The sequence below is a fragment of the Passer domesticus genome, chromosome 5, assembly GCF_036417665.1.
Source record: "Passer domesticus isolate bPasDom1 chromosome 5, bPasDom1.hap1, whole genome shotgun sequence".
Lineage (NCBI taxonomy): Eukaryota > Metazoa > Chordata > Aves > Passeriformes > Passeridae > Passer > Passer domesticus.
The window spans coordinates 20004281-20031030 of NC_087478.1; the positions used below are offsets into that span (position 1 = coordinate 20004281).

General features: G+C 35.4%; 1 protein-coding gene across 4 annotated transcripts in view; it reads left to right on the forward strand.

Annotated features, from left to right (window-relative positions):
- Positions 1-26750, forward strand: part of POT1 (protection of telomeres 1) — a 59647-nt gene continuing 32897 nt past the window's right edge. The window contains exons 1-9 of one of the 4 annotated variants that reach the window (XM_064422227.1): positions 1-398; positions 1006-1091; positions 4457-4590; positions 8753-8825; positions 10131-10222; positions 13975-14085; positions 15879-15926; positions 17067-17181; positions 24025-24155. In XM_064422227.1, coding sequence (XP_064278297.1) covers positions 4468-4590; positions 8753-8825; positions 10131-10222; positions 13975-14085; positions 15879-15926; positions 17067-17181; positions 24025-24155 — 693 coding nt within the window. In that variant the 5' untranslated portion in view covers positions 1-398; positions 1006-1091; positions 4457-4467. Of the gene's footprint in view, positions 399-1005; positions 1092-4456; positions 4591-6545; positions 6920-8752; positions 8826-10130; positions 10223-13974; positions 14086-15878; positions 15927-17066; positions 17182-24024; positions 24156-25058; positions 25105-26195; positions 26218-26750 lie in introns of those variants that run through there. The other 3 variants (XM_064422228.1, XM_064422229.1, XM_064422230.1) reach the window with 3 other exon arrangements.

Below are 26750 nucleotides of genomic sequence, written 5' to 3' on the forward strand. Positions count from 1 at the left end.
CAGGGATAAGAATAGGGATAGGAATAGAGATAAGCATAAAGATAAACATAAAGATAAACGGGGTTGGCACACGGTGGCCGGCGGGTCTGTGGGCCCGGCTTTACTTCCCTCCGGTCCGCGGCTGCCCTACGCGCCGGCTCTGCTCCGGGACACAGTGCTCCACGGCTTTGGAAGTTTCTCTCCGGGCACTGAGTAAACACTGTTGATAATTGTGTTGATGGTCTTGGTTCTAAAGGCCTCGGCTTCTTGTAGCCGGTGGAGTGACTTTGTGAAGCGATTAGTTCGTGTCGTGTGAAGTGTGGGACCTGCAGAGAGCGCTCTGCTCCTGAGGCCGCTGCTCTCTGGAGCTGAAGTGCTCTTGAGATGGTAATGGCTGTGTAAGAATCCCTTTTCCACAGGTAACGTTTGACTGTAGTCGCCTTTGTACAATGCCAGATAAGTGAATTTTAATCTGAAATGAAGGAAATGTTATTTGCTTAAGGAACCTAGTTGTCTTCTAAGGAAACTAAGTATCCCTATGTTCTTACGAGTAGGAACAGCCAAGGACATACTTCCCATAAAAGATAAGTGCTCTTCAGCAAGAGCAAGCTGAAGCCTTGCAGCTGAGGGAACTAACTTTATTTCTCCTTCTATTTTAGTTAACCTGACATGATGTTTTCACCTCTTGAGAATTCTCTAGGAACTAATATATTACAAAATCAGACTTCTAAAAAAATTATAGACAGACTACACACTGCTAACTGATTGTCTTCTTGATTTCATTAAGACAGCTGTGTGACAAAAGCTTTGTCTTGTGATGGTGGGTTGGGTTTGTGGTAGTTCTGTACTGCCTATTCAAGCCACAAATGTTCATTTTTATGACAAAGTTTTGCATAAAATATAGTGGGAATGTGTGGCTGGTTTACACAGGTGTGTGCTTTTCTAATGAAGCATGACTTCTTTCATAATAATTTTAACTTTGGTCAGTCAGCTGAATATTGCATTGACTAGTGTTTGTGTTTACAGGGGCTTCAGGTATCTGCCACTGTGACTGACCACACCAATAAGATGCTGATGCTCTTGGCTATTCCTTCATTCTTCATGAGACTTTGGTGAGGTTTCCTTCAGAAATGCACATAGTCACGTGTTTTATTCTCTTCTGTTTGCAAAATGACATTATTCTCTTCATGTAATTTTTGTGTATGACTGAAGTGTTTCTTGGTAGTAGAGAAAGGACTAAATTTTCTAGTTAGTAGGCAGAATGTCAAGGATAGGGCAGAGCAGCACATAAGAGTTGAGACTATAGCCATCATCAGAGTTCTATTTCACTTGAGTGGTGCATATCACATTCTCTCTGGGCTGTTAAATTGTGGGTTACATCCTATATACAGTATATAGTCTACTTTAAACATCCTACATCCTTTCATATAATTCTTTGTTAAAGTTGTGAAGCTTTTTGTTTGCTCACTCTCTGAATTTTTGTCACTTTAATTACTAGAAGGCAAAAGGTATTTGTAGTTCACAGTCTTCTTCTTTCTGCTCTGTGTGTGTGTTGAGTCTCACTCCTCTTCAAGGAGTGTCCCATGCTTTCTTGCAGCCTCTGTTGGTTTTGTTTGGGGATGTTTTCCAATATCTTTCCTTATGTTTGGCTCTGTTCACACCATTTGCAGGCTTCTTAGGCTCAAGTTGGAATTATTCCTGTCAGCATTAGTCAGGCTTTTGAGAGCAGCAAAGGTGTTTGACAGACTTACTTACGTGCACTTAGTTGCTCTCCAGGGGAGTTGGGAACACCAAGGACAGCACCAAAAATGTCTTCATGTGGACTTTGAATGCCAATGATCTATCAGTTTGTTTTGGAAAATTTGCTTTTCTAACTCTTAGAACTGGATACTCATATCTTTGGTTTTTAATTGCTGGAAACAAGAATCTGGAAGCTTCAGATATTAGCAGTTAGAACACATGACCTTAGTTTATATATATAGGAGTTTAAGATCTGTAAGAACATCCCACTTGTTTTCTACTGGAATGTTATTTATGATGCTGTGTGTTGTTAAGGCATCTTTATGGGAAAAAGAAAAACAACAAACCAAACAAAAATCTATTTTTAATTGCTCAAGTAGTGTAACAGAGAGAAATAAGATTAAAAAAAATAATTAATCTGTTATGTTGTATATCTCCCTGGCTCATTATACGGTTGCTGGCTGAAGATCAATATTGCTGATTAACTTTGAAGTTGACTCTTTCTAGGTGGAATACATCAGCTTCTCAGTCTGCTAGAATAAAGTGGGAAGTAGATACTTTGAACTGAAAAGCTGTGTAAATCTTCCAGTTGCTCTTTTCACTAGAGACTTGAAATCCTAGTAAGCTAATGACAATGCTGTCATGGTGTTTGTTTGAAAACATACAGATAAAGGCATCATTTTTAGTCTCTTCCAGTAGCATCTTACTGGAGTTCTAACTTCTAATGCCTCACTAGTCAAAGCAGGAACAGCATCTTCATCTCTGTAACTGGCTTTTACTTTTACTTCTGCTCAAGCAGAAATTGAAATCTGTCTGGTGCTGTACCTCCCAGCTCTGTGCTGTCATAGATTTACCCTGGCTGGAGGCCAGGTGCCTGCCAAAGCTGCTCTCATCATTCCCCTCAGGAGGATAGGGAGGAAAAAGTACGACCCTCACCATTTACATGGACAAAAGAGACTCAAACAAAATAATTTAACTTGCTGGTCATCAAACTAAGGTGGGGTCATGACAAATAAGAGCAAGTCTAAAGACCTTTCCCCTACCTCTCCCATTTTCTGAGTTTAGCTGCACTCCAATTTCTTTACCAATTTCTCCCCCTGAGCAGTGCAGGGGGCGGAGAATGGGGATTGTAGTCAGTTCATAATGCTTCATTTCTGCCTCCTTCCTCCTCATGTAAATTGGAAGCTAGGAAAAAAAAAAAGCTAGTCACCCTATATATGCCATTGCAGCTGAGACATCCTCAAACCAAGGTATTTTATTGATATGTCATGAGTGACTTCTTGCTTACGTCTGTTAGACAAGAATAGCAGCACTGGGGAGTTTGCTGTAAATGGGGAAGGATAAAGAAGGGTCAATCACAAGAGAAATAGTCATGAGTTATTAGTGAAGTCTGGTATCTTTGGATACTGGAGTAACAATGAGGTGGATTTTTTATGTTTTTGAATAAGGTGCTTTTTAAAAGAATGTGTATAATTTTGCTCTCTGTATGTGTTGACTTATGTTCGTAACTTATGATTCACTGGTCTTTCCATTTTGCAATGGTTTCTCAATTCCATTTAATTATAACTGAATATTTTGTAGGAATTCAGTCTGCATAGCACTGCATAAGCTCTTTTGAACTGTAACTGAAGTGTGGTTTAAGCTTTTACTGAGTAGATTACCAAGTTTTTGTGTCCATTCAAGGAAGTACTTTCTTTCCTGTTCTTTAGTATCATATAAGAATTGCTAAAACTGTTTGAAATTAGGGCTGTGGCTATAATACTGCCCTCTGAAAACAGAAATAGTTTTTTCCTTAATTTATTGAAACCTACTGCAAACAGAAGATTGATAATGTTGCACCTTTTTTTAGGTATCCACTTGAAATAAAAACTATCCTGCAAAGACAAGATACCCCCGGAAGAAATGAGATGGCAATGTAATGAGAAAATACAGCAATAGCTACTTATTACTACATCACTTTTTTCTATTTCTCTTATGTGTAACTTCACTGCAATAGACTACTTTTCCTCTTCCCTATTCTCAGCATTGTGACTCTGTCACTAGTAATTTATTTCATTGACTTTTGTTACAGTGAGGGCAGACCACAGATTACACAGTCATACATTTCTTACCTTGTTTCGAGTGCCTTCCATGCTTAGCATCTGTAGATACCCATCTGATTTTCTTTATTATTTTTTCTTTACTTGATTCATTGATGAAAATTTTTCAATTTGTACATAAGCATCTCTTGTTCATTTTCAGTTAAAATGAAAAATGTTTTAATTTCTTGCAGTCAAATTTTCTTATGGGAAAAAACTAAATATGAGTTGTTTATCCACGACCTTGTGCTGGGGAAGGAGTCATTCAAAGTCTTTGCGTGGTTTTTATCTGTATTTTTGTACATAAAATATCTGTACATAAAATATTAACACTGTTTACATTACCCTTTGCATTTATAGTATTTCTATTTATTTATATGTAAAGTAATATTTTATTGCCATTTATGGTGTTTTTGAATGTTTGAAAAATCAAGTAATTTGGATGGTTGTCTATTGCCAAGGAAGTGTTACTTTCTTCTTGCTGTGTATGGTACTAAGAGATGAGGCTAATCCTTCTGAAAATTCTTAGTTTTACATAATTAAACTGTCTTGTTATGAAATAGGTAAATATTCCCCTTCTGAGTAAGGTGCAACTTCCAGTAACTCTTAATTTTTACAAAATTTGGAGCTTCAGGACTCTTTTCATTATTTTTGTTTAGATAAAGCAGCTATGCCTGTTCAATTGCTGAAGATCATTGAAGGACAATCTGAGCCTCCACTACCAAGCCATTTGCAGAAGGAGGACTTAAAACATTTGCAGGAAGGATGTGATCATACCAACAAATACATTCAGGTAAACTGACCAGTAAAAAAAATATTGCTTTGCTTTGAAATAGCTCCTGTTACATTAGCAAGGTGCTTTTGTATTCCATCTCACTTGGTGTGTCTTTGTGTTCATCTGTTGCATATCTTTAAGCAATGAAAAATTATGATCTTCTTGAACTTCATTGCCTGTTACTATTACCTTCATTGATTCACAGTCCTGTCCCTTTCTCTTATGTTATCAGACTAAAATTTTGTAGGAGTTTCTCTTTTCAGAGTTTATAGGCTGTGCGCCAATTTAAAAACACATTAATATGCAGAATGTTTTGCTGAAAGTTGTGGGATTGGGGGAGGATAAGTAGTATTTTATTTAACAGAAATAGTAATAGGCACCCCAATCCTGTTAAAGGTCAGATTTCGGAGTAACTAAAAAAACTTCTAAAGTAGTTCTCCTTTTGTATGAAATTATGCAATATCCAGTATTATGAAAAGTGTAACAACTACCAGCATCAAGACACAATTAGTCAATTAGTCTTTTGTATCATTACCAAGTGTGCACTTATATTTGACAGTAATCCCAGATGTGTTTTGGATTGGAAGTACAATCCTGCTATACTAGTAAAATGCAGAAATAACCTTTTTCATGCCTAAAACAAGTATTCTCTGTAAAATGCTCTGTCAATTCTCGAGTGTGTTCTTTTTCTATCCTGTTTAACTTTTTTTTGTCTGTGGCTCTGAGAATATTTTAGGCATGCCTGATGCTTATGTATCAGGAAATCAGCATTAACCTAGGTTTTCTTTCAGTCTGTTAATTAAAAAAAGGGGGAAGAATTAAGGAAATTTGGTTCTGTAGAAAACCTAACTTGTCTTGAATCCTTCAGAAAATGGCACAAACATTTTAAAAATATGAGCTAACTGATCTAATGTTTTTCTGTATCCGACAGAAACATTTTTTGCTACCACAGCTGTATATTCTCAGTTCCAAATCTAGTGCTTATATGACCCTGTGATTGAGTCCATTTATGAGAAGGAAACTGGCAGAAGACCATCCATATTGCTGGAGAGAGGATAATTTTCTGCTGCTGTCACTCTGCACTGGATCATTGTGGTGTCAAATTGATGCCAGGAGTGGTGCACTTTGGTGTAGTGAAGGAGCAGAACTGCCCTGTTTGGAAGCAGGCAGCAGTTGAGCAGTGTAGGCGGTGATTTGATTGAGAATGATTCAGCCTCCCTCAGGTCCTGTAAAGGAACAAATGGAAACGTCAATAGCCACTGCTGCTAGCAAACAGGGTTTATTCCTCAGGGGGTAGTTTCCTGCCCCTGTTCACCTGCATGATACATAGACTTTCCTGCTTTGAAGAGTTGTGTCTGCAAGCAGCCCTGACATGGAAGAGCAGGGATTCTTGTTCAGAAGAAAGTGGTGAAGGAGACAAAAATACATTATAAATGCATTTAATGCATATAAATGTTTCGACCAAAATATATGTTTCCATTCGGAAAGCAGAGCAATTACTACCAGACTATGATTTAAAGCATATAGGCAGTGGTATAGCTGATTCTGAAAGGGAAAGTGTATAGAATGTCTGAGAAAGAAGTCTTTCTCAGACTTCTGCCTTATGTTAAGAGAACTTCATGCTGCTGCTGACATGGATTAGTAGGTGACTAAAACAGCTTGGCATAAACAGCACAACTGGGGAGCTGATAAAGCTGGTGCTAATGCACCATTAAATGTGAAGGAAAATCCAGTTCTGCAGGCTGAGCTTGAAGTGAACCTTAGAATGCAGTGATGTTAGGTTATCTTAGCGGTGGCACACTGTCACTCTAGACCTGCCAAAATAGGGATCAGGTCCTGCTTTGACAAGGAAGGAAGGGCAGAAGAGCATTTTTATAAAATGTGTTCTGGGAAAAGCAGCAAAAAGCATTTGGGATGCTTCTGTCTGACTTGCGTGCCTCAGTCAGACATTTTTATCTTCCTGGCACCTCTTTGAAAACTGAAAGTTTCAAATTTGTGGAAAAATGGCACAAGTAATTTTTGTAGCTCAGTGATCATATCTATTAACTAAACATGACGCTTTCTCCTATCAGTTCATAATGCTCTTCATTTTGCTGTGGCAAATCTCAACCAAACCTTAAAATCAGCTGCCAAATCAGCTATGGAACCAAACTGAGGGAGGAAGGCCTTATAAGAATGGAGACACATGCAGCAGAGGAATTGTACATGGTGGGTTTGTGAGTGTATCTAGTGGCATATGGAATGTCAAGGGTTTTGGAAAAACCCTTTTGGAAGAAGTTTGCTTCTGAGCTCAATAAGCAGTGCAGGATTTGTGAGGGAAGAGCCAATTTGAGCAAGTTTTACTAAGGTAGGTTCTTTTGAAGTTTGGACTTAAGAGTTTCAGGCATGTGAAGAAGGCAGTGGGGCAGTATGAGGAAATGGGTAGTAGCTGGGGAAGAGAACTATCCTAACACCTACTATAGTGTAGGTGTTTGGGATGCAAAGGAAAGTGGAGGGGCCAGAACAAAGCTTTATAGCAAAGAATGTGGTCCCAGAATATGAAAATTTGAAAACTCTATGGAAGATACTGGGATATAAAAGGAAAAATAAAAAATAAAGATGGTCAGAAAGCAGCCACGATCATATTAATGACTTTCACTTTTAAATAGTGTGCTGGTGCAGATTGAAATTTCTTACTAAGAAAAAAATATTTATGTAAATATTGAGTATTCCTGAGGTAACTGCTTCATTGCAAAGACTTTCTTACAAAGAAAAAAATTCTGTAGTCATTTATTTATCTGAGTGAGTACAATTCAAGACAATCTCAGTAAGAACAATTATATATGTGTATATATATATATAGTGACATTTTAAACAAAGCTGTAATTTTGAAAACGTGAGAAACCTTTCTGGTTTTAACAGGTGAATTCCTGCTTTTCACAGAGAAGACTAATGAGTTTTGTTAAGGAGATTAAATTATCAAATTATTTTGGAAATCAGCATTTGTAAATAATGGTGAGGTTTTGTGGAGTGGTGATATTTCTTTATAAAACAGGTGGTAAAATCTTGTTGAATTTGATTTGGATTACTCCTGAGTTTGCACATTGTAGGACACATTTTACTCTGTAAAGCCTCTGGAGTAACAGATCCCTGCTGCATATTTTATCCTGGTTTGGTATGAGAAGCATTTGCTAGCATTTAAGTCAAGCTTCCCACTGAATATGTGTACTGTAAAATCACTGTGATTTACCTGACTGTCCTCTTAATGTTGCATTTATAGACATGTTACCATGCTCTCTTTTAGTCTATTTTTGTGCTGTTTGTGTAATTTTTGAAGCATATTACAGAGTCTATTTTCAATAATTTTATTTTTCTTTATTGAAACAATTGTTGTGGTTTCATCATTGAGAAGGTTACAGTGCTTTATCTGCCATATTTTGAAAGAGTACACTTGACTGACATTTTTGGTACTGTTGATGATAACATCTTTCTAACTAGATGTAGTGATTCCAAAGAGATGTTAACACCACTAAAGTTGCTGATTTTCGCTTTATCATGACTCCAGAATTACAATGAAAAAAGGTATTTTGAATTAATTTTGAATTAATTCTTAAATCTTAGGTTCTTTAGAGCATTTGTATTATTGACAAACAATTGGGACACAACAGTTTCAAAAATTTTGGAATACTCTTCTCACAGCTGTATTTTTTTCACAGAAGTTTTTTAATCTTCATATGCATCTATTATATCTTGACTGAGATTTTGTTCTGATATTTATGTTGTAATCATTTGCTAGTATTTTTGGAGAAATTGCTGTATCTTTTAAGATTTTGATTACTACCTCTTCAGATGCCTTTCAGCTTTTGCGCTAAAACGCTAGTCTTTTTTGCTATTTTTGTAAATAATGAAAGTTACATGTATAGTTCCATAGCTACTGTTTTATTGTTTATCATCTAGTCCATGGTATCTAAATAGTATTGACATGTCATACTTCCTTTGTTATATCTCAAGAATGTTGCTTTTTATTGCTGTCCATAGCAATTGTTTTTTCTTTTTCTGTTAAGAATGTAAATGGCAATGTATGCTTGTTCCATAAATTCTACCTTTATCTTACAGGTGTTTCAGCTGTTATCAGTATTTCAGTAACTTAGAGGCATACAGTCTTAGTTCACAACATTTTATTTTATTTTTTGCTTTGTAGGGAATGGTTACCCTTTCCTACCCATTAACAAAACTCAGAGATGGAACAGACTTTTTCAAGATTGTTGTTCAAGGTACTACATTTAAGTGTACATTTTAAATTTATGGTACTGTATCAGTAGTTCTTGCTCTTGTATAATGCTCAGTAGAATGTTAGCTTTAAAATACTCTCTAAAACTGTTCATTTACTTTAAAATAAAAGTTTCTCTTAAACTTGTGCCAGCTAAGTTAATGGAAACAATACAATCTTTATATCTCAGTAGACCTCTTGTTGCATAACTTTTTTAAAGACTGTCCTGGGAATGTATTAGCTATATCTATTATTATTTTCAAACTGCTTATCATAAGAAGGACCAAGAAAATTGCACACAATAGTTACCACATAATATATATAGCATATACTATGTAAGATCACCTTTAACGTAGGTCAGTATTTTGAATAGCAGCAAAATATTTGTGTTTCATTCTGTTTTAAGAAAAGGAAATTACGCCTGACTACTCAGGTGTTTGAATGCCAGTAGCTAGATTAGCACTTTGAAAGACCTGAGTTGTTCATCATGATGTGAAATGATATGAAAAATTAATATGTTCCTTTTAAGTCTTAAGTTTGTCATCCCTTCCAGTCAGGAGGGTGGAGGAGGTAATTTGTCAGGAGTCTCTTGGATTCAAGGAACGTTCCATTTCCTTCCATTTCATTCTCAGCTTATTCCTTACAGTGGCTAGAGAATCACACGTGCTCCCTCTGAGCCTCCTGACTCCTGTGCCTGAGCAGCCAGCCTGGGGTGTGCAGCTGCTGCCTGTGCCTGGTGTTAGCAGAGGTGAATGGAATTGTTGGGACCTCAGTCAATCTCCCTGCTGGCTCCAGGTTTCTCAAAGGGATGCTTAACCTCCCTGAGTGTTGCTGCTTTCAGTGACTGTTCAGGAGTTCATGCACATTCTCACCATAGAAACATAAGTTTGCACATTAAATCATTGAAACGGTAAAAAGTAGAAAACTCTAAAAATGACAACATGATTTCTGCTTCATGACTGGAAGGCTATTAATTAATATCTCTATGACCTGGAATATCTTCATTTTCTAATAGATAATAAAAGAGGATCTATGTTAATATGACTTAGTCTAACACTATACGTTGAATTATCCAAGTGGAAATGTTTTTCATTTCTGTTTAATTGTACACTGGTGTGCAACAGGCTCATTTTAATCCTCTTGTGAAGAGTATACTGAGCAATATACCTGTAGTTAGCACATTTCCTGTTTGTACATTGATTGAAAAATGTTAGACTGTAGATCAACTTGTTTTGTAAATCTCTTTCCACTGCTGTTTTGTTTTGGACAAGATATAGTGATTGGAATCACTTTTGCTTTTTTTCTCCAGATTCGGATAACTTGTGTTCCCTGAACAACAGCATCAATGTTTTAATATATGGAAAAATGGCAGAGGATTGTGCAAAAATTATACGCCATGGGGTAACAAAACCACCAAAACATATATACATATAAATTCTTGGTTTAGGAATTGTTTTTCATGGATGTATGTTGACTTTTTTTCTTGTCTTGGTCTACCTATCCCTAAAATTGGAAATAGTCTTTTCAGGCCCTTCAAATCTATAGTATTTGCATATGTAAATTCTTTCTCAGACTAATATTGAAATAAAACAATTCTTTTTATCAGTGCTGTTTACCTAGCAAGCAAAGAATCATGAATATGGATAATAGAGAAGTCACACATTTATATTTATATTTTGAATGTTTTGCCATTTGATAAGGTAATTTATAATTCAATTCACTTAAAAGACAGTTACACTAAAAGATTTTTTTTAAAAATCAAAACTGTGCATACAGGGATTTTTTTACTGACTGGTGCTGGTGTCTTGCTTTGTCAGAGGGAGAAGTTTGTTTTGCTTAGCTCCGGGTAAAAGACTTAGACAAGTCAGTGTGTGAGTTTGTGAGACAATGTGTTACCACTAAAGAAGGAAAACAAGATAAAAACACATAGTCTTTTTATAAGACTGCCTATCCATTTATTGACATTGTAAATTAGCCAAATATGAAATTAAAATTGGTACATGATGCATTATGAGTTCATGTTAGTGCTTTTTCATTTGTGATATGAATTCACACTAAATCATAGAATAGTTTGGGCTGGAAGGCACCTTTAAAGATCAGCCAGTTACAACTCTCCTACCATAGGGAGGGACATATGGGCAAGGACATATTTCACCTCATATTGCTATCCAGCCTTACTTTGAACACTTCCAATGATGGGGCATCCACAACTTTTCTGGGCAAGTGACAGTCTTTATACAGATTTCTCAATTTCATGTAATTTTCAGCTTTGATGGGGAAGCAGGGTGGAAGGTTCCTGAACTAATTTGCTAAATATGTAAGCTGCAGTATCTTTTTAAATTCAATGAACAAATCAATTTTCTCCTGATAAAAATACAAATGTTGAACAGGGCACTGAGCAGCAATTAGAAGATAAAAAGATCATTACTAAAGAGCTGGATAGGAAACTACAAACCACAGGTAACAACCCTTAGACAGCCAAGGTGTGCTAGAACCTCTCTTTGTTCTTCCCCAGTGAACTGAACTGTTATGGTGCCTCCCTCATGTCTCAAATGAGATTTTAATTTTGGAAGAATATAAATATGAGGAAATGATTTCTCAAGCTAGCAGAGTTTGAAAAAAGGCCCCATTTTTTAGCCATGAAAGAATTACTTCAGTAAAGTCCAGAAGGTAGTGTTTATTTGCTGCATACCATTTCAGATTTTAGTATTTTTAAATTTCCATGTCATATCTTCTTAAAGTTCAATGCTATGAGAACTTTAGCTAAAGTAGCCATGGGGAGGAGCTGGCAATTTCAAAAAATGTGAATGACCATGTTGTCTCCTGAGAGTCTTCTTGAGCTGTAAGAGAATAACCATCAGGAAAAATACTGCATTTCCTGTATTTCGCACTTTCTGAATGAGGGAAATAGAATTTATTTTTACCATTTAAAACTTTTGTTTGAATCTCGTAATTTATTTATGCAATATACTTCTGTTGACATCAAAATCCACCAATTTAAGTAAATAGCTTTGATTCCCAAGGCAATTACAAGATCTTCTTAGCTGAAGATGAAATGGAAACTAATCTATTTTGAAAACTAATATAACATTACATTTCAAAGCAGTGTGCAAATACTAGGACAATTTTTAGCATGTTTAGAAACTGCAAGTCACAACCTGTCAAAGTTGACTGTGAATTTGTAAAAAATCAGAGACTATATCTGTTCTTTCTGCATGTAGAACTAGATTTTGAGGTTAGTGCTGTCTTTTTCTCATGGAAATTGCACAGTCCTTTCACAGTGTGAGAGGAGGTTTGATTTTGGGGTTTTTTTTTTTAATGTGGTGCTACGTGTGGCATATATATTACATGAGAATAATCACTAGTGACCTAATACTACTCCAAAAATTTTTCACTTCTTATTAGCTTGTTAAGACACAGGAGAGCAAGACAAGAGAAGTTGCCTGTGCAGATCTCCAGTCCTGTCTTAGCAGCCATATGCTGGAATCTTGTGCACTCTACATTCTAATAAAATGCTGAAATTGAGATAATGTATAAGCAAAGCATAGCTTATTAGATAACGGGTGATTTTACTGTTGAAGGAACATTCTGGGTAGCATCACCTAACATTGAAAGGAAAGACACATACTAACACCTTATTTCAGCAAAATTCATGGAGTTTCCTGAAGTTTATATTTGTGTGTTTCTGTATCTGGGAAGAATGAAACATCTTTCATGTACATTAGTAGGACAGCATGTTAGAGGTGCAGAGAATACTGAGTGTTCTAATTGTTTTGACGTGTTTTAACTTAGCTTTGAGTATGGCTTACTTCTAGGTTTATATATTACTTTTCAGTCAAAGTGTACATTGTGACACTACCTGAAAATTACTATGCCCTAAGTAGTTTAATTGTGAATTAAACTGTCTGATTAAATTTATGTTTTCTGCAGAAAATTTTTCCCTAATGTTTTAATAACTACATATATCACTGTCACTTAATGTAGAAGCCTTTCCTTTTCTTGCACAAAACATTAAGGTTTTGGATCTTAAATCATTTAGCGTAGCATTGTCAGATTGCTGAAATAGCAAAAAAAGCACTGTCATAGTGCAGTATTTGCTAAAACTGTCAACTTCAATCAGAAAACTCTTATTTTTTGTAATCAAATAAATACATGAGGAAAAGTTATTCAGTAAAAATTTATGGAAGTGCTTTTGGAAACTTGAATAGAGCTAGAGTTCCAAGTCTAACATGTTTATTGGAATGGAGCACACTGGCACAGACCTGCTAAGCAGTTCTGATAGAAAGGGACTATAAAGGAGCTTTACATTGTATCAGATAGCTTTTTTAATCACCTTTGATTACCTAAAGATATTTAATGTATTCTCTATCTTCTCTTCTCCTTTTTGATTTTCACTTTTTTTTTTTTCTTTTTGATCTGGTGGTGCTGCTATAAACATGAGCCGCTGCTGGGACTTGAATCATGTACCCCTTAAATCCTCGTTTCTTGTTCATTTTGTGATGTCTGAGGAACTTTGTACCAAAGTGAAAATAGAGTTACAATTGCTGTCTGTGCCTGAATCTCAGGAGTGATGCCAGAGATGTTTTTAAGGTCTCTTTTGCTACCAGAAACTAATCTGTGGATTGACCTACCTATTTAACCCTCAAGGAGGCTGTTGGTCCAGACAAAACAGAGTTTATAGGAGAGTTCCTTAAAAGTACAGCTGTAATTCAATGGGAAAGAAGCTCTAAGAAAAAATGTTTTACTGCTGCTGGTCTGACATGTGATTTCTTTTCTACCTTGGTTAAGCTAACCAGAAAGCAGTCAGTGTTTATTGTATTCAAAGAAGAATTCTTCTTTTGCTTTATTCAGTGTGAATCTTCATCCCTAGGCTTTGTCAAAAATAGCACTGCGTTACAGTAGCACCACGAGTGTGAAAATTTTAGCAGAATTAAAAAGGAAAGCTTTCTGGCATTTGTTGTAAATATAAATTCCATGGGGAGAAGAACTAAATTGGGAAACTTAAAGACAGTTTTTACAATTTGTTCGGGATTTTTGTTTCTTCAGTGTTATGAAACTTAGGGTGAAATTTCACATTTTATAGTCTTAAAATATGTGTTAAAAAGCATGTGTTAGAATCTCTAAAATTTTCTGTTATTGCTCTGTCCCCATAGGAAATCTTCATAGTTGCAGGATTCAAGGTGATAAAATTGCCTACAGAGAGAGAGGATGCTAGACATGATTGTCACCTGGAAGTGTCTGAAGAAGCTGGATCAACCGTTTATGTACGTGGTTGCCCAACTTGTTTTTCTTTTTCTTATTTCCAAAATGTGTACATTTTGCTTTATAATAGGAAAAAACCAGTAAAATGGATGTGAAACTGAAACGGTACAGATTATTTACTATGTTCATCAGGAAACAAGACATGTTACCTGTGTGTGTGTGTGTGTGTGTGTGCACATGTATTTTTATAATTGCCTCAGCCAAATTATTTTCCAGGTAAATTTCTGCTTGTTCAGTGCAAGAATTTGACTATGGTTGACTTCAGATAGATTCCTAGAGCTTTTTGAACTACTGTTGTGCATAACACATTTCAATAATGCAGACAAGGTAGAGGGTTCAAGAGCGATTTCAGGTCTAAAATTTTTAGTTTTCTTGGTGTATGAATTAGTACTGTTTTAACTCAATTCTTTAGTTGTTGCCTTTCAAATACATGAATTGCTGTAATCTAAATTTTATACAGCGAATTGTACCCTTTTATCCTGAGTAAAATATTTGCTCTTTTGTACTATTCTCACATCAGTTCTGTATAGTTTTATCTGTATAGTTATTGTCTAATTAAATCTAAATTTAAGAAAAGAAAAACTTTTTTTTTTAATTTCAGAAAAAGTTCTTTTGTTTTGGAACTGACCTCTATAGGTAGCTAAAACTAGCCACACAGCTCAGTGAGAAACAAAATTATTTAAAATTATAGTGCAGACTGTTTCATGACATTCATTGTCTGTTAATGATGATGATATATAGGTAGAAAGAATATTTTTCATTGAAGATCATGGATAGCAAAACCTCCCCGAGTCTGAATAGGTGTGTGTAAGCTAAAAGTGTCTGTATTTTAGAAACTGCTTCAGGCCTTCAACTGAGTATTGGCAAGACTTCATGACATACAGTCTAATCCCAAAGACACTGTGCAGCTCCCTGAATGCCTGGGTTGTGCTGAACTGTTTATCTCATGGCTGACCACAGAATGGAGCTTGTGGCTCTTTGGTGACACGCACATTGGATGGTTAACGTTTCAATACAAATGAGCAGGCTTTGTGTGTGCTTCACTTCCCCAGTCATAACTTTTCACTCGGGTGTTTATGAGTAAATATTAGCTTCAGGAGTGCAGCTGAGGTGGAGAGCAAGAGCAGATCCCTGGCAGGAGTGGGCAGTGCAGAGGGCACAGCTGTGGCACGGGGCTCTGTGTCCGGCAGCCGGGCTGGGCTGTGGTGTGGGGATGGCAGTGAGCCCTGTGTTCCTCATGGAGACTGGGGAGACATCAAATCTCCACAATTAGTTCTTTAAAAGACCTTACACTGAAGGTAAATCTGGCTTATAAGTAAGTTTCAAAAAGCTTAGGAAATATCTTTAAATAAAATTTATCCCATTCTGGTGGGATAGTAACCAAAGGAAAGTAATAAATCACTCAGAATAGATCTGCTCTAAGCATTGACATGTATGTACACCTTTATGTACAAAACCTTAAGCCCATTTAAGGTCTGTGTTAAGCAAGTGCAGTTTTAAATTTGTGGCGGCCAGCTTTCAAATGCTACTCTATTAATGTGACCTAACATATTCAACTGACTTTAGAAAATGTGTGTATTTTTTTAAGAACCTTTTGTATGAGTGTAAGTGCAGTAAATACTGCTTGCTTTTCTTCTGTGGCTAAAATTTTTCTAGATTCAGATACAGCAAAAATGTCTGTGGGCTGGTTTGCATTTCTACATAGTGTTGTTTTTGCTTTAAAGTTATCAAATGTTATCATATTTTCAGTACCTTCAATTTTGTAATCAGAAAGTTTGTTATTTTTTCTCTACAGGTTTATACTAAACCAGGAACAACTGCTGCTTCAGAAACTGCATCTGTGGTGAGTTTGTATTTGGGATATTTTTAAATCACATGAGATTAACTGCATGTTAATAAGAAGGTGTGGAATTCATTTTTGTTCCTGTTTAATTTATTTCCACACACTTATCCCAGCAGTCATTTAGCTTTTACTTTTCCAAATAATATACCTGGAACACAAAATAAAATATGAAAGAAGTAGTATATTTTTCTATACTTGTAGTATAATTCCCATCTTGATCTCCAAATGGATTTCATGTTGGTTTAAGAAATTTGAAACGTAACTGTTGGTCTAAATAAGATTGTATGCTTGTGTTTAAAAAAAAAAAGGAAATACGAAAACTTCCTTTGATTTAAAGTCAGACTTCCAATACTGGTCTTAACATTTGTTTTGATTTCTGTTTGGAGCAAGCCCTAATGTGTCTGAGTTAAAATTCTATAAGATATAGTATTTTAAAGGCAGAGGAACTGGTTTATGAAATTTTAGTGTTCTTTATCATGATGTTAAAGATTCACCAGCGGTGATAGAGTCAGTTTTCAATTTTTATTTACAGTTTCATTTTTTTCAGTATAGTACTTGAAAACCTAAGTTATCAATCAGTTTGAGAGAACTCTTGTTCTTTAAAAGAGTCCAGTCAGCAACCTTAAGGTGAGAGGAGAATAGTCCTTAATTTCTTTAATCCTCCAGCAGCTGTGGTATTTTAATCAGGACATGTGCACAGCGGCTGTGAGAGGTAACCCCCCCACCAGCCCAAGACAAGGATTCTCTGCAGTGACACTGCCAAGCAGAAATACAAAGAAATACTATTTATGTATGTGCTTGAAAAAGTCCTCTGGGTGCACATGTAAAAGTGAATCAATAAAAATTGTCTTTCATTGTACTTTATTGTAACGACTTTTACTCACCTGGTTCATGTGTTGAAATGTACTTCAATTAACTGATTGGCTTATTGTAAGAAAGGTGCAATCACAGCAAGAAATTAAAAGTCTTGTGTGCTTTCTGAGTCTCAAGTGAATAAGATACAAAGAAATAGATAATCTTTATTTCTTTTTTAAGATGAAATAAATATGTCTGAGGATGAATGATGTTAAAAGACAAAATTCTGTGGGAATATTTGAATTTTTTTTTCTTCTGTTCCCTCATTGTATCATGCCTTTTCAGTCTGTTGCTCCAAAATATGTGTATACTCCCCTGAATCATCTTAAAGGTGGAACTGTAGTGAACTTGTATGGCGTTGTGAAATTCTTCAAGCCTCCATATATTAGCAAAGGAACTGGTATGTACTATATTCAAGAGATTTGAAATGTCCTCCTGCCAGAACTGTTCTTACTATGTTTGTTCAAAATCAACCAGAACAACAAATTCACCCGATCCTTTAAACACAGCTTTGACCAGCTAATACCAAGGAAACAGAAAAACAAATAGGTAAGAAATAATCAGTCAGTTTAGGCAGACTGGTGGATGAAGAAAGTTCTTAAAGGAGATTTATCATTTGTCCAGCTACTTTAACAAGACTTCAGGGAACTGAGGACTTGGAATATCTTAATTAGACAAGCATTGATTGCTGGAAATCACTAGGGCAGCGCTTCTTTCCAGATACGTAAAAATGTGAAGTTAAATGCTCCGACTTTCGAAGTAGCGTGTCTCTGAAGCAGCTAGGAGAGATTTTTTTTCTACTGAGTTATTTGTCAAGTTAAGCACTTCAATTTCTTAAGTAATATAAATTTAATAGGGAAAATGATTATTTATTTAGCAACTAGTCCTTGCCAAAATGTCATTAATAACTTCCTAATATATCTTCCCTGTATATTTTCAGTTGACATTATTAAAATAACACAGCAGTGTCAGTGGAGAACAGGGACACAATCTGATATTTCTTATTTATGAAGATAGTTGTAATTTACTTGCTACTTTATAATGAAAATCTGTAAAACAATTTTAATTAGTCTAGGGACTTGAGTAAAAATAGTCACTAATCAGTCAAGTATTTCAATGTTGGTTTTTGATATTTTTTGCACAATCCAGAGTGATGTTTGCATGAGAGGGTACAAAATGGTCGATGATTGTTCTGCATTGTCAGGCCATGAAGTGGCTCTTGTCAGAAAATTCTATAGTTGCTTTAGATCTGGCCCAGTCTTGCACCAATACATTCTCTGTCTGACACGGTAATAATAGAATCACGTAGCTTCAAGCTGAAGTATGGAAAGTGGGGCCACTGTACTTTATCCACATGGGCCTTTATTCACTATATAGATATGCCCTGAGGTATAAGACGCTGCTCCTTCTTACACATATTAAGGCTTAAGACTGAGGTTTTGCACTGTGTTCCCACTGAAGGTGGGTACCACTGGACTAATTTAGTCTTGTTGGTTTATATAATCTCTAATTAAAAGTTCATAATTTTCATTGCCATTATTGCATTAGGTGAGTGTTAAAACACTAATGAATTAGAGTTTTCAGTATGTTCATAAATCATTTATTACAAAGTTGTTTTAGCTAAGCATGCTTTTGGTCGGGGCATATAGTTTGACACCTCTGTATATGGGAACTTCATGAGTGCTGAAAACTGTCCAAGAAAGTGCTTTGGGTCTTGCTTCACACAAGAGACAAATGGGATTTTGTCTGCTGGAAGATCTGTTGGAAGTGTTCAAAACTATATTCTAACTTTCCTTCCCCTGTAGTTTAAGATATTTTAAATTTTTAACAAAAATTATATTCTCCTCTCTCCCCTCCCTTAAGGATATATCAAGTACTTAACCTTGAGATTTAAAAGAAAAGAGAAGTAAATAGAAGAAAAAAGAGCCTCTGTCATTGTAGTGTCCAATTACAGAGATCATGTGCTTGACCATGAAAGATTTAGGACATTACAACATGACACCTACTGCTTCCCCAACCCTTCTTTTTTCATGTAGATACTGGTCAGTGTTTTCTATAAAGCAGAGAAGAATGAAGAAGAATCCTTGCTGCTGGTTATCAATGTCATGGAATTAATGTCCTGTTTTTCTGGGGAAACCTCCATCTATTATCTTATCATAGATACATGCAGTGCATTTGTATGTCACATGTTCAGTTAAAGTCTCATTTTATCCTACCTAGACATTCATTTAGATTGTAACTATTTTATTTTTGTGAAATGTTTCTTAGAATCAAAATTAATAAAGGATAGAAATTTTGGAAAAGAAACTTCAAAAAAGCTTGACCACTTCCAGGTCAACAGTTCTACATGCCCAAAATTCAGATTAAGAATCAAACCAGATTCTTAAAGAATTTTTGAAGCCCAGAATTTTAGTTTTGTTCTCAATTTTTATTTGATCTTGAGCCAAGTTCATCAAACAGCCCAGAGTTTGTTTAAAATTATGTAGCTGAAAGAACAAACTCTAATTTAAATGATACCATTTGTTCAACTTGAATTACACTAGTCAGTTTTTAGCAAGTAATAGCAAACCAACTTTACAGTGCAAAGCAAACCCATCACAGAATGTTGTGGTACCCTTTTGTGAGGAAGCAGACTCAGTTATATCTGCAGTAGTTTTTCTTTCAAAGTATTGTATTCCATTTTGGGATTTTTTTCTGAATCAAAATGTTGAGGATTTATATAAGTTTTGCAGAACAGAATAAAAACTGTTGGAGAGGTAAAGACAGCAATTTCATTTCTGGACCCCTAGAGATGAGAGTAATGTTTTCCCTTCTGTTCACAGTGGTTTATATGCATTTCTTTTTAAAATAATCACTCTTTCTTATCTTAAAATGTAGAAGAAAAATAAAAGATTAAAAACATTTAAAGAAATTAATAATAATAAATAGTTACTAGAAATCTCAAGAGAGTTACTTTGATCTGGAGATTACAAATTATGGCATTGAAACATCTGTTTAGCCAGATGCTTCTGGTCGTTACCAAATTGTATCTCTAAAGTATATCACCATGTTAGAAATAACAAGCTCTAGTAAAACAGTTTGATTCTTCAGAGGTTTTGTTTTGGGCTTCTGCAGCATATGTTTGTCTGTACATATATATATACACACATAGGAGTGTGTGTACATTTGTATTATTTTTTCCTGTCTTGTTGAAATATAAATGGTAAATTAACTGGGTCAGCTCTTTGGTGTCAGTGTAGGCACTTGTGTATTGAATGGCCTCAATAATTCTTGAAAACAGTATTAAATGTTTCATTTAGTTTCGAAGAGAGAATAATTTGCTATAATATTCTGTCTTTTTTGTGTGTATTGAAATAAAAGAAACAGAAGGCAATCTTAATTAGAGTCCCTGACTACTAACAACATTGCCCATAACCTTTTTTATCTCTTGGAAGGGAGAAGTTACTGGTTCAGGATAGTGGGTTTTCCACTAAATGTTATTGAAGAATAAATATGTGATTGCCCAAAGGGGGATGTGTAATTAGATCGATGCTTTCCACCTTAACAATTTATACAAGCATATTTGTCAGGAGCTGCTGAAGTCCTCAGTAGAACTATAATAAATTATTAATCAGTAAATACTAAACAACTTGTTGATCTTATAATTATCAATAACTACTAATCTGCAAAGATTTTTTAGCAGTTCATAGGATGACTGGAAAATGAGTTTGTACGTGAAGCTGTGGGGTATGGGGATTTTGTGGGTTTTTTTATCTATCTGTACACACTGTGGAGGAATGGCTTTCTGCTCATGCTAATAGCCAGCGTAAGAGATTACTGTAAAAAGAGTGGAAATGCTATGGCATTATGAAGGAAAAGTTGTAACCTGAAGAATGAACCTTGACTATCATGATAGTGGAGGCAACTTCAGATTTTCAGTAACTTTTAGACAGCTGCAAGAGATTCCTTTTTCAAACTATTTGAAGGACCTAGAAGCTTGACAATCAGCATTGTCCATGCAGACAGTGCAACTTTCTACTGATTACCAAATAGTTGTGGAATTTTTTATGAAATTAAATAAAGAACTTGTTAACAGGTTATAGCAATTGTATTGTTAAAGAACAATAAGGACTTACCTGAAAGAGTATAAAAGTGTGTAAGATGCATGCAGACCATCACTCTGTACTTTCATTAAATTAAACATGAGTTATGTCTCCTTGTTTACATAACACCAGTTCTGGGGTGTTGCCAGCATGGGTAGCTGTCCATGGCAGGTGGTTCCTCACATCATGTTAAGCCTAAGTGAGAATACCTCTTCATAATAATTAAATCTATTTTTAAAAGCAGGTGCAGTTTGAAGTTCTGTGTAGCACTGTGAAGCACTGAAATTCAGTGCTTTTACTGAGACAATCTAGTGTGAAAGTAGAAAGCTTTCTTCTGTAGCATATAAATTTGCTGAACTGTGCATCCTTTGTGTCATATTTTTAAGAGAGGTTATTGCAAGTAAAATCTACCAGCGATAAAAATTCTCTTTTGAAGAAAATCGGTGATTTTTTTTTAATTAGTTGAGTGAATTTCTCTAGGAAAATTTACTCCAATATGTAAACTTCCATTATTTATTTATTTATTACCTTGGTAATGAAGGAATTTTGCTTTTTTGGGTAGTATATTGCGAAAAATCAAAAGTGTGACCAATGGCATTATATTGTTTTGTTTAACTGTATGACATTATGTAAATTCAGCATTTCTGTGTAGAGTTTGACTCACTATTTTTTCAGAAAAGTGAATTCATTCACTGATCTATAGTGATATTGTGGAAAACAGGAAACAAGTTCCAGCTTTCAGCTGGAAAAGACAGGTGGCTTTTTATTTTTAACCTTCAAAAAGGACTTTGCTGAATGAGGATTTGATTAAAAAATTAGTATTTGTGCTTTGTTCTCAGAGACCTCTATTAGGTTTGTAGAGGTGATGTTTTGAGGTGATAGTAAGGTATGGAAAACTAAAGCCACAGAGACAGAGAACCTCTATTATGTAGAAAGTATTCCCTGGCTATGTGAAGCAAGTGTACTATTTTATACTGCTTTGACTAGGATGATTATCAAGTCTTATATGATTATGCTAATTACACAGAAAATTGAGGTAGTGTGTTTAACTTCTACCATTAAATAGGCAGCTGCACATGTATGAAGCTGACTAGGTTGTATAATCACAGCATCAAAGAGGAACCACAGTTTTAATGTGGAATGTTTTTGCTGTTTCCCCTTGATTGTGATGTTGGATTATATCAGTGCACTGTAGCATGTTATTCTGCATCCCCAAAGGATTCTAAATCTATGAACCATATGGGCTTTTCTTCTTAATTGCCCATTTTGCTCATATTTGCAACAGATCTTTTAAGTTAACCTCTAGAATTCATACCCAAAGAAATACATCAGTCTCTGGATTACAGTAGTAAATACTTGCAGTTTTGTCAGCCAGTGACTGGAGTTTATTCTTGACATTGTTAGCATAAAATATTAAAATAGACTATATGTGGACCTTGTGCCTTTAGTAGGAGTGATTTCAGCAACTTCTGAATGCAAAAGATGATGATTTATCATTATTGAGTTTGTGTGAAAATCCTGGGAAGAAAGAAGAGTACTAGTTTTATAGACATGCACAAGGTTTTTGTATCTGTAGGAAAAGTTTTATTTCTTGGTAAGCCTTCATTGGATTTCTTTCACCACTTCATTCACTCAAATCATTAGGGAATTTAAACTTTTAAGTTTAAATAATAGCAAAATTTAAGGGTATGTGTGCTGGAAATGGAAGAATATTTGTTTTGAAGCATGTATTTTAATCCAGTCTTACACACCTGCCTTCATATTTAGGGAATCTATTCAGAGAGTTTACATATTACAATCATCATTTTATGTAGTTTTTTATATAAGGGAAATCTAGTTTTGCTAGTCTTATACCATTCTCTTTCAAAGCTGTCTAGCAACAACTTATGTGTCTGCATCTTTATAATGTGTATGATGGGGACTTCATTGATTTTGTTTTAGACCTACGACACCTTTGTTCAGTTCCAGTATAAACTGGCATAGTGACATTATCACCAGGTGCCTCATAGAATTACACCTAAGGGAAGTTGGGGTTTTTGATCATTTAGATTTTTTTTTCTCTTCTGTTTGGATTTTTCTTTTTAAGAGATGAGAAAGTGTCTGTCAGGGTGAAACAGATTAGATTTGGGGAATTTAATCATTGCCAGTTAACATAAACATCTAATAGCTTATTGAGATATTGAGAAACAAATAAATATTTGACCATTTAGGGAGAACACTGTTCCTCCACCTTTCCCAGGTTCAGCTTCACTCCAGGCATCCCTCCACCCCTCCTTCCTAGTCTCTGTTCCTCTGGCTGTGGTTACAGGTGTCTCTTGGAGGGACAGTAGGAGGTACAGGAGATCAGGGCCAGGATGTAGCCTTTCTTTCTGCTGCTGTTTGGTTTCTCAGGTAGGTTACCAGCTGTTGTGTTGCAAAAGAGCAAATGTACTTTTGCTCTGTTTTACATTTGTAAAGGTATCAGAGCACGCATGTTCTGTAAACTGAAATGGAAAATACAGGTTTCATTTATGTCATCCACAAATACTGCTCTCTTCTGGGCTGGTCTGCATTGTCATCTTTATATCTTGTTTTGATTTTACTTTTTAGATCATTATTAGAAGTGAAATTCTATGAAGTTTAACTTCAGAAAGGCATATTTCATATTTTTACTCTACTTTCATATATTTACTCTTTTCTGGCTACCACTGTGTGACTATTCTTGTGGTATCTTGCATATTGTGTTGAAATCAAGGATGTGTAATTTATGCTTTAATTTGCTTGTAGAACTTGTAGAACTTACTACCTTTTCAGAAAGCTGTGCAAAATAAATCTTAGAAAATGATTTTATTAAGTTGTATATATGCACCTCATTTTGTAGAACAAGTAATTGAAATGTGAAAGAATAGCATGCCTGTTTCAGACAGAAGAAAAGGTTTGTGTGTTCTTGCACACAGAGCTGTGCTTAATCACACATTTCATTTTCAGTTATTAGGGCTAATTATCAGCAAGACAGGCCACACTTCAATTATTATGGTACTGTAAGGAAATTAACTTTAAAAAGTTACACAGATCATAGCAGAAAAAAATTTGCCATAGGGGTGTTCCTCCCAAATTTAGTATCTATGTATTAATAATTACATAGTGCCTGTTACTCATCCAGACACTTTTATATTTTACAGATTATTGCTCAATTGTAACACTTGTGGACCCATCAAATGTGAAGTTAACATGCAGTCTTTTTAGTGGAAACCAAGATTTTCTACCAAAAATTTACAAAGTTGGAGATATTGTTCGATTCCATAGAATAAAGGTACGTACTAGGATGTGGGGGGTTTATGTGCTTGCTTCTCTGCAGTGAGAGGGCCATAGGAATAATTTAGTTCTATATGTACAGAAATTTACTCTTGGAGACATTGGATAAAGCAGCTGATTGTTAAATAGCTGTGGTTATGGTATGGACCAAAACTGAAAGTAAATGATGACATTTTTTCAACAACAACAATATTTATTAAACTACTTGACAAAAAATCATGTGGTACTTCTAGATGAATAGAATTTAACTGATATAAATCAGCATGATTTATTCCTCTTCAAACTGATAGAATTGAGGAGTTTCTTTAGGTCTTCTGTTGTGAAGCAGTTAAGGTCAGCTGGAGAATCACTCCAGTAGAGAGAATCTGTCTGGCCTTGTTAGTGTGCACTGTGCTCCTGCTGCTGCTTCATTCTTATCCTGCATTACTCCCTATTTATCTGTATCAAAGGGCATGCAGGAAACTGTTTATAGCTTTGATACTGCTTCTGCTGGATGTTTTTCTTATGCCTACTGCAACTGAATAGGGTAGAGGAACCAGCCTACGGAGATGAATGGAACTCTTGTAATGCTGAACCATACTTTAAGACGTGCATAATGGGACCAATGATGTGATTTTACCATTGATTTGCAGCATAACCATACATAGTTTTGTGTTTACTTTTTGTGTAAAATAATTATAGCAGAAATTGAATGTAATGAAAAGAGGCCAGTAAAAAGAAAAACCTGAAAAAAGCTAAGAACATAACAGCAACAAAAAAACCCCCAGTTTGCATATCTGAACACTCTTGAGAGAGTCCTAGGATACTTAAGAGATCTAGGAAATTTAGGATTGTACAAAAGGATGATAAAAGGGATAAATATCTGTATTACTAAGCATGTACATTTTGATATCTTCTGTAGCAGGAGAACAAAGAAGAAAACCTCATGACAGTAAATGCAAAAAGTGGTAAGATTTATCCAGTATTTGAGTTTCATACTACTGAGATTGTTAAGAAAGGACTTGTTAAGATTCAGAAACAGTCTTAAGTTACACCTCTATATTATAAGTATTTACAATTAAGAGAGAAATTAGCTAACCTATTCTGGATTAGTATAAGATTTCTCTAAGGGTACCTATATATGTATTAAGAGTGGAATTAAATTGTATTTATATTTTGAAGCTTGTGTGCTGATCAGTACTTGAGATGTGTTATCAGTCTTGGAAGTTCATGAATTTGACTTCAGATGGGAAAGTCTTATGCTAGATTTTAATATTTTCTCTGAATCTATCAGGGTAAATGTTGTACAGATGCATTCATTTCAGAAATTCAGTGGCGATAACATGTTTATTGCTTCTGAAAACAGAGTACATATTTTATATATGTGAAGGAGAAAATAGAAAGGGACTGGTCAAAATAATAGAATTGAAAAGTGAAAAGTTGTATGGTTGTGGTAGGTCATTATTGGATTTCTAAGTACACATTAAGAAAATAAACAAGACCACAGTCAGGAAGTTTATGTATGCACCTTCTTTTATGCAAACATAGTATTCTCAAACTTCTACTCTTTATTATTATCATCACAAACTTACTAAGGAAACCTACTGATATAGCACAGGTAAGCAACCTCACTATTCTGATTTGGCATCGCTTTTTGGAAGAGATCTAGAATTCTAGAATCCTTGTCAGTTGGTACTTTATCATTCTCCAAGGTGATGTTCCAGTATTTAAAGAGAGGGTCTATCAATTTGCTTCTCATACACACTTTTTTTCCCTACACAGTTGAGCTGTTCTATGGGGTTTCCAGTACTAACAGACCTTCAGCTGCTCACAGTCTATGTCTCTTCATATGCATGAGCTCGTTTAATTACTTTGTAAGTGAAAATTATCTGCAGTGACTAAGGTGTCTTTTTCTGGATGGGAATGTTCTGATTACCCCAGACTAAGTAACAGGTCTTGCAGAAGTTTTCATATCTGGTCTGAGCAGGTAGAAGTCTGACACAAAAGCCTGGTGCCAGCTTCTGGGAATGAACTGGGAAGGGGAGGACCTCTTTCTCTTAGAGCCACAAGCAGCATAGTAGGTATGACTTCTAATTACACTTTCTGCAGTTCCTCCTTCACTCTTTCCTGCTTTTGCCTTCAGGCCTTAATCACCTTTTCTTAGCTTGCTGAATGGAAAGCAAGCCTGGGTAGCAGAGGCCACAGTCTTGTCAAAGCTGTGCTTACCACTGAGGACAGGTAGATATACACAGCCCTTACAGTGTGTCCTCATGTTCTGTCTGCCCCAGATCTGCTTTCAAGGGACTTCCAGGAAGTTGACATTGATAGCAAACACATTTTAAAAATCACTGCTCCCACTTACACTTCTGGCTTCTAATGGATAACTTCTCCTTATAGTAACAGAGGTTTTGGCAAGAGCTGATGGTCAGAACTAGTGAGAATTTAATGAAGAGGATTTTGTTGGAATTACTTTGGATAGAGGGTAATTTAATTTGCTAGTATTTGTTGAAGAGAAGGAAAATTTTAAATGTCTTAGTAATAGAACTGGGAAATTATTTAGTTTTAATTACATTTCTGTTAATATTTCTTGAAGTGCATCTTCATGCATGCCATT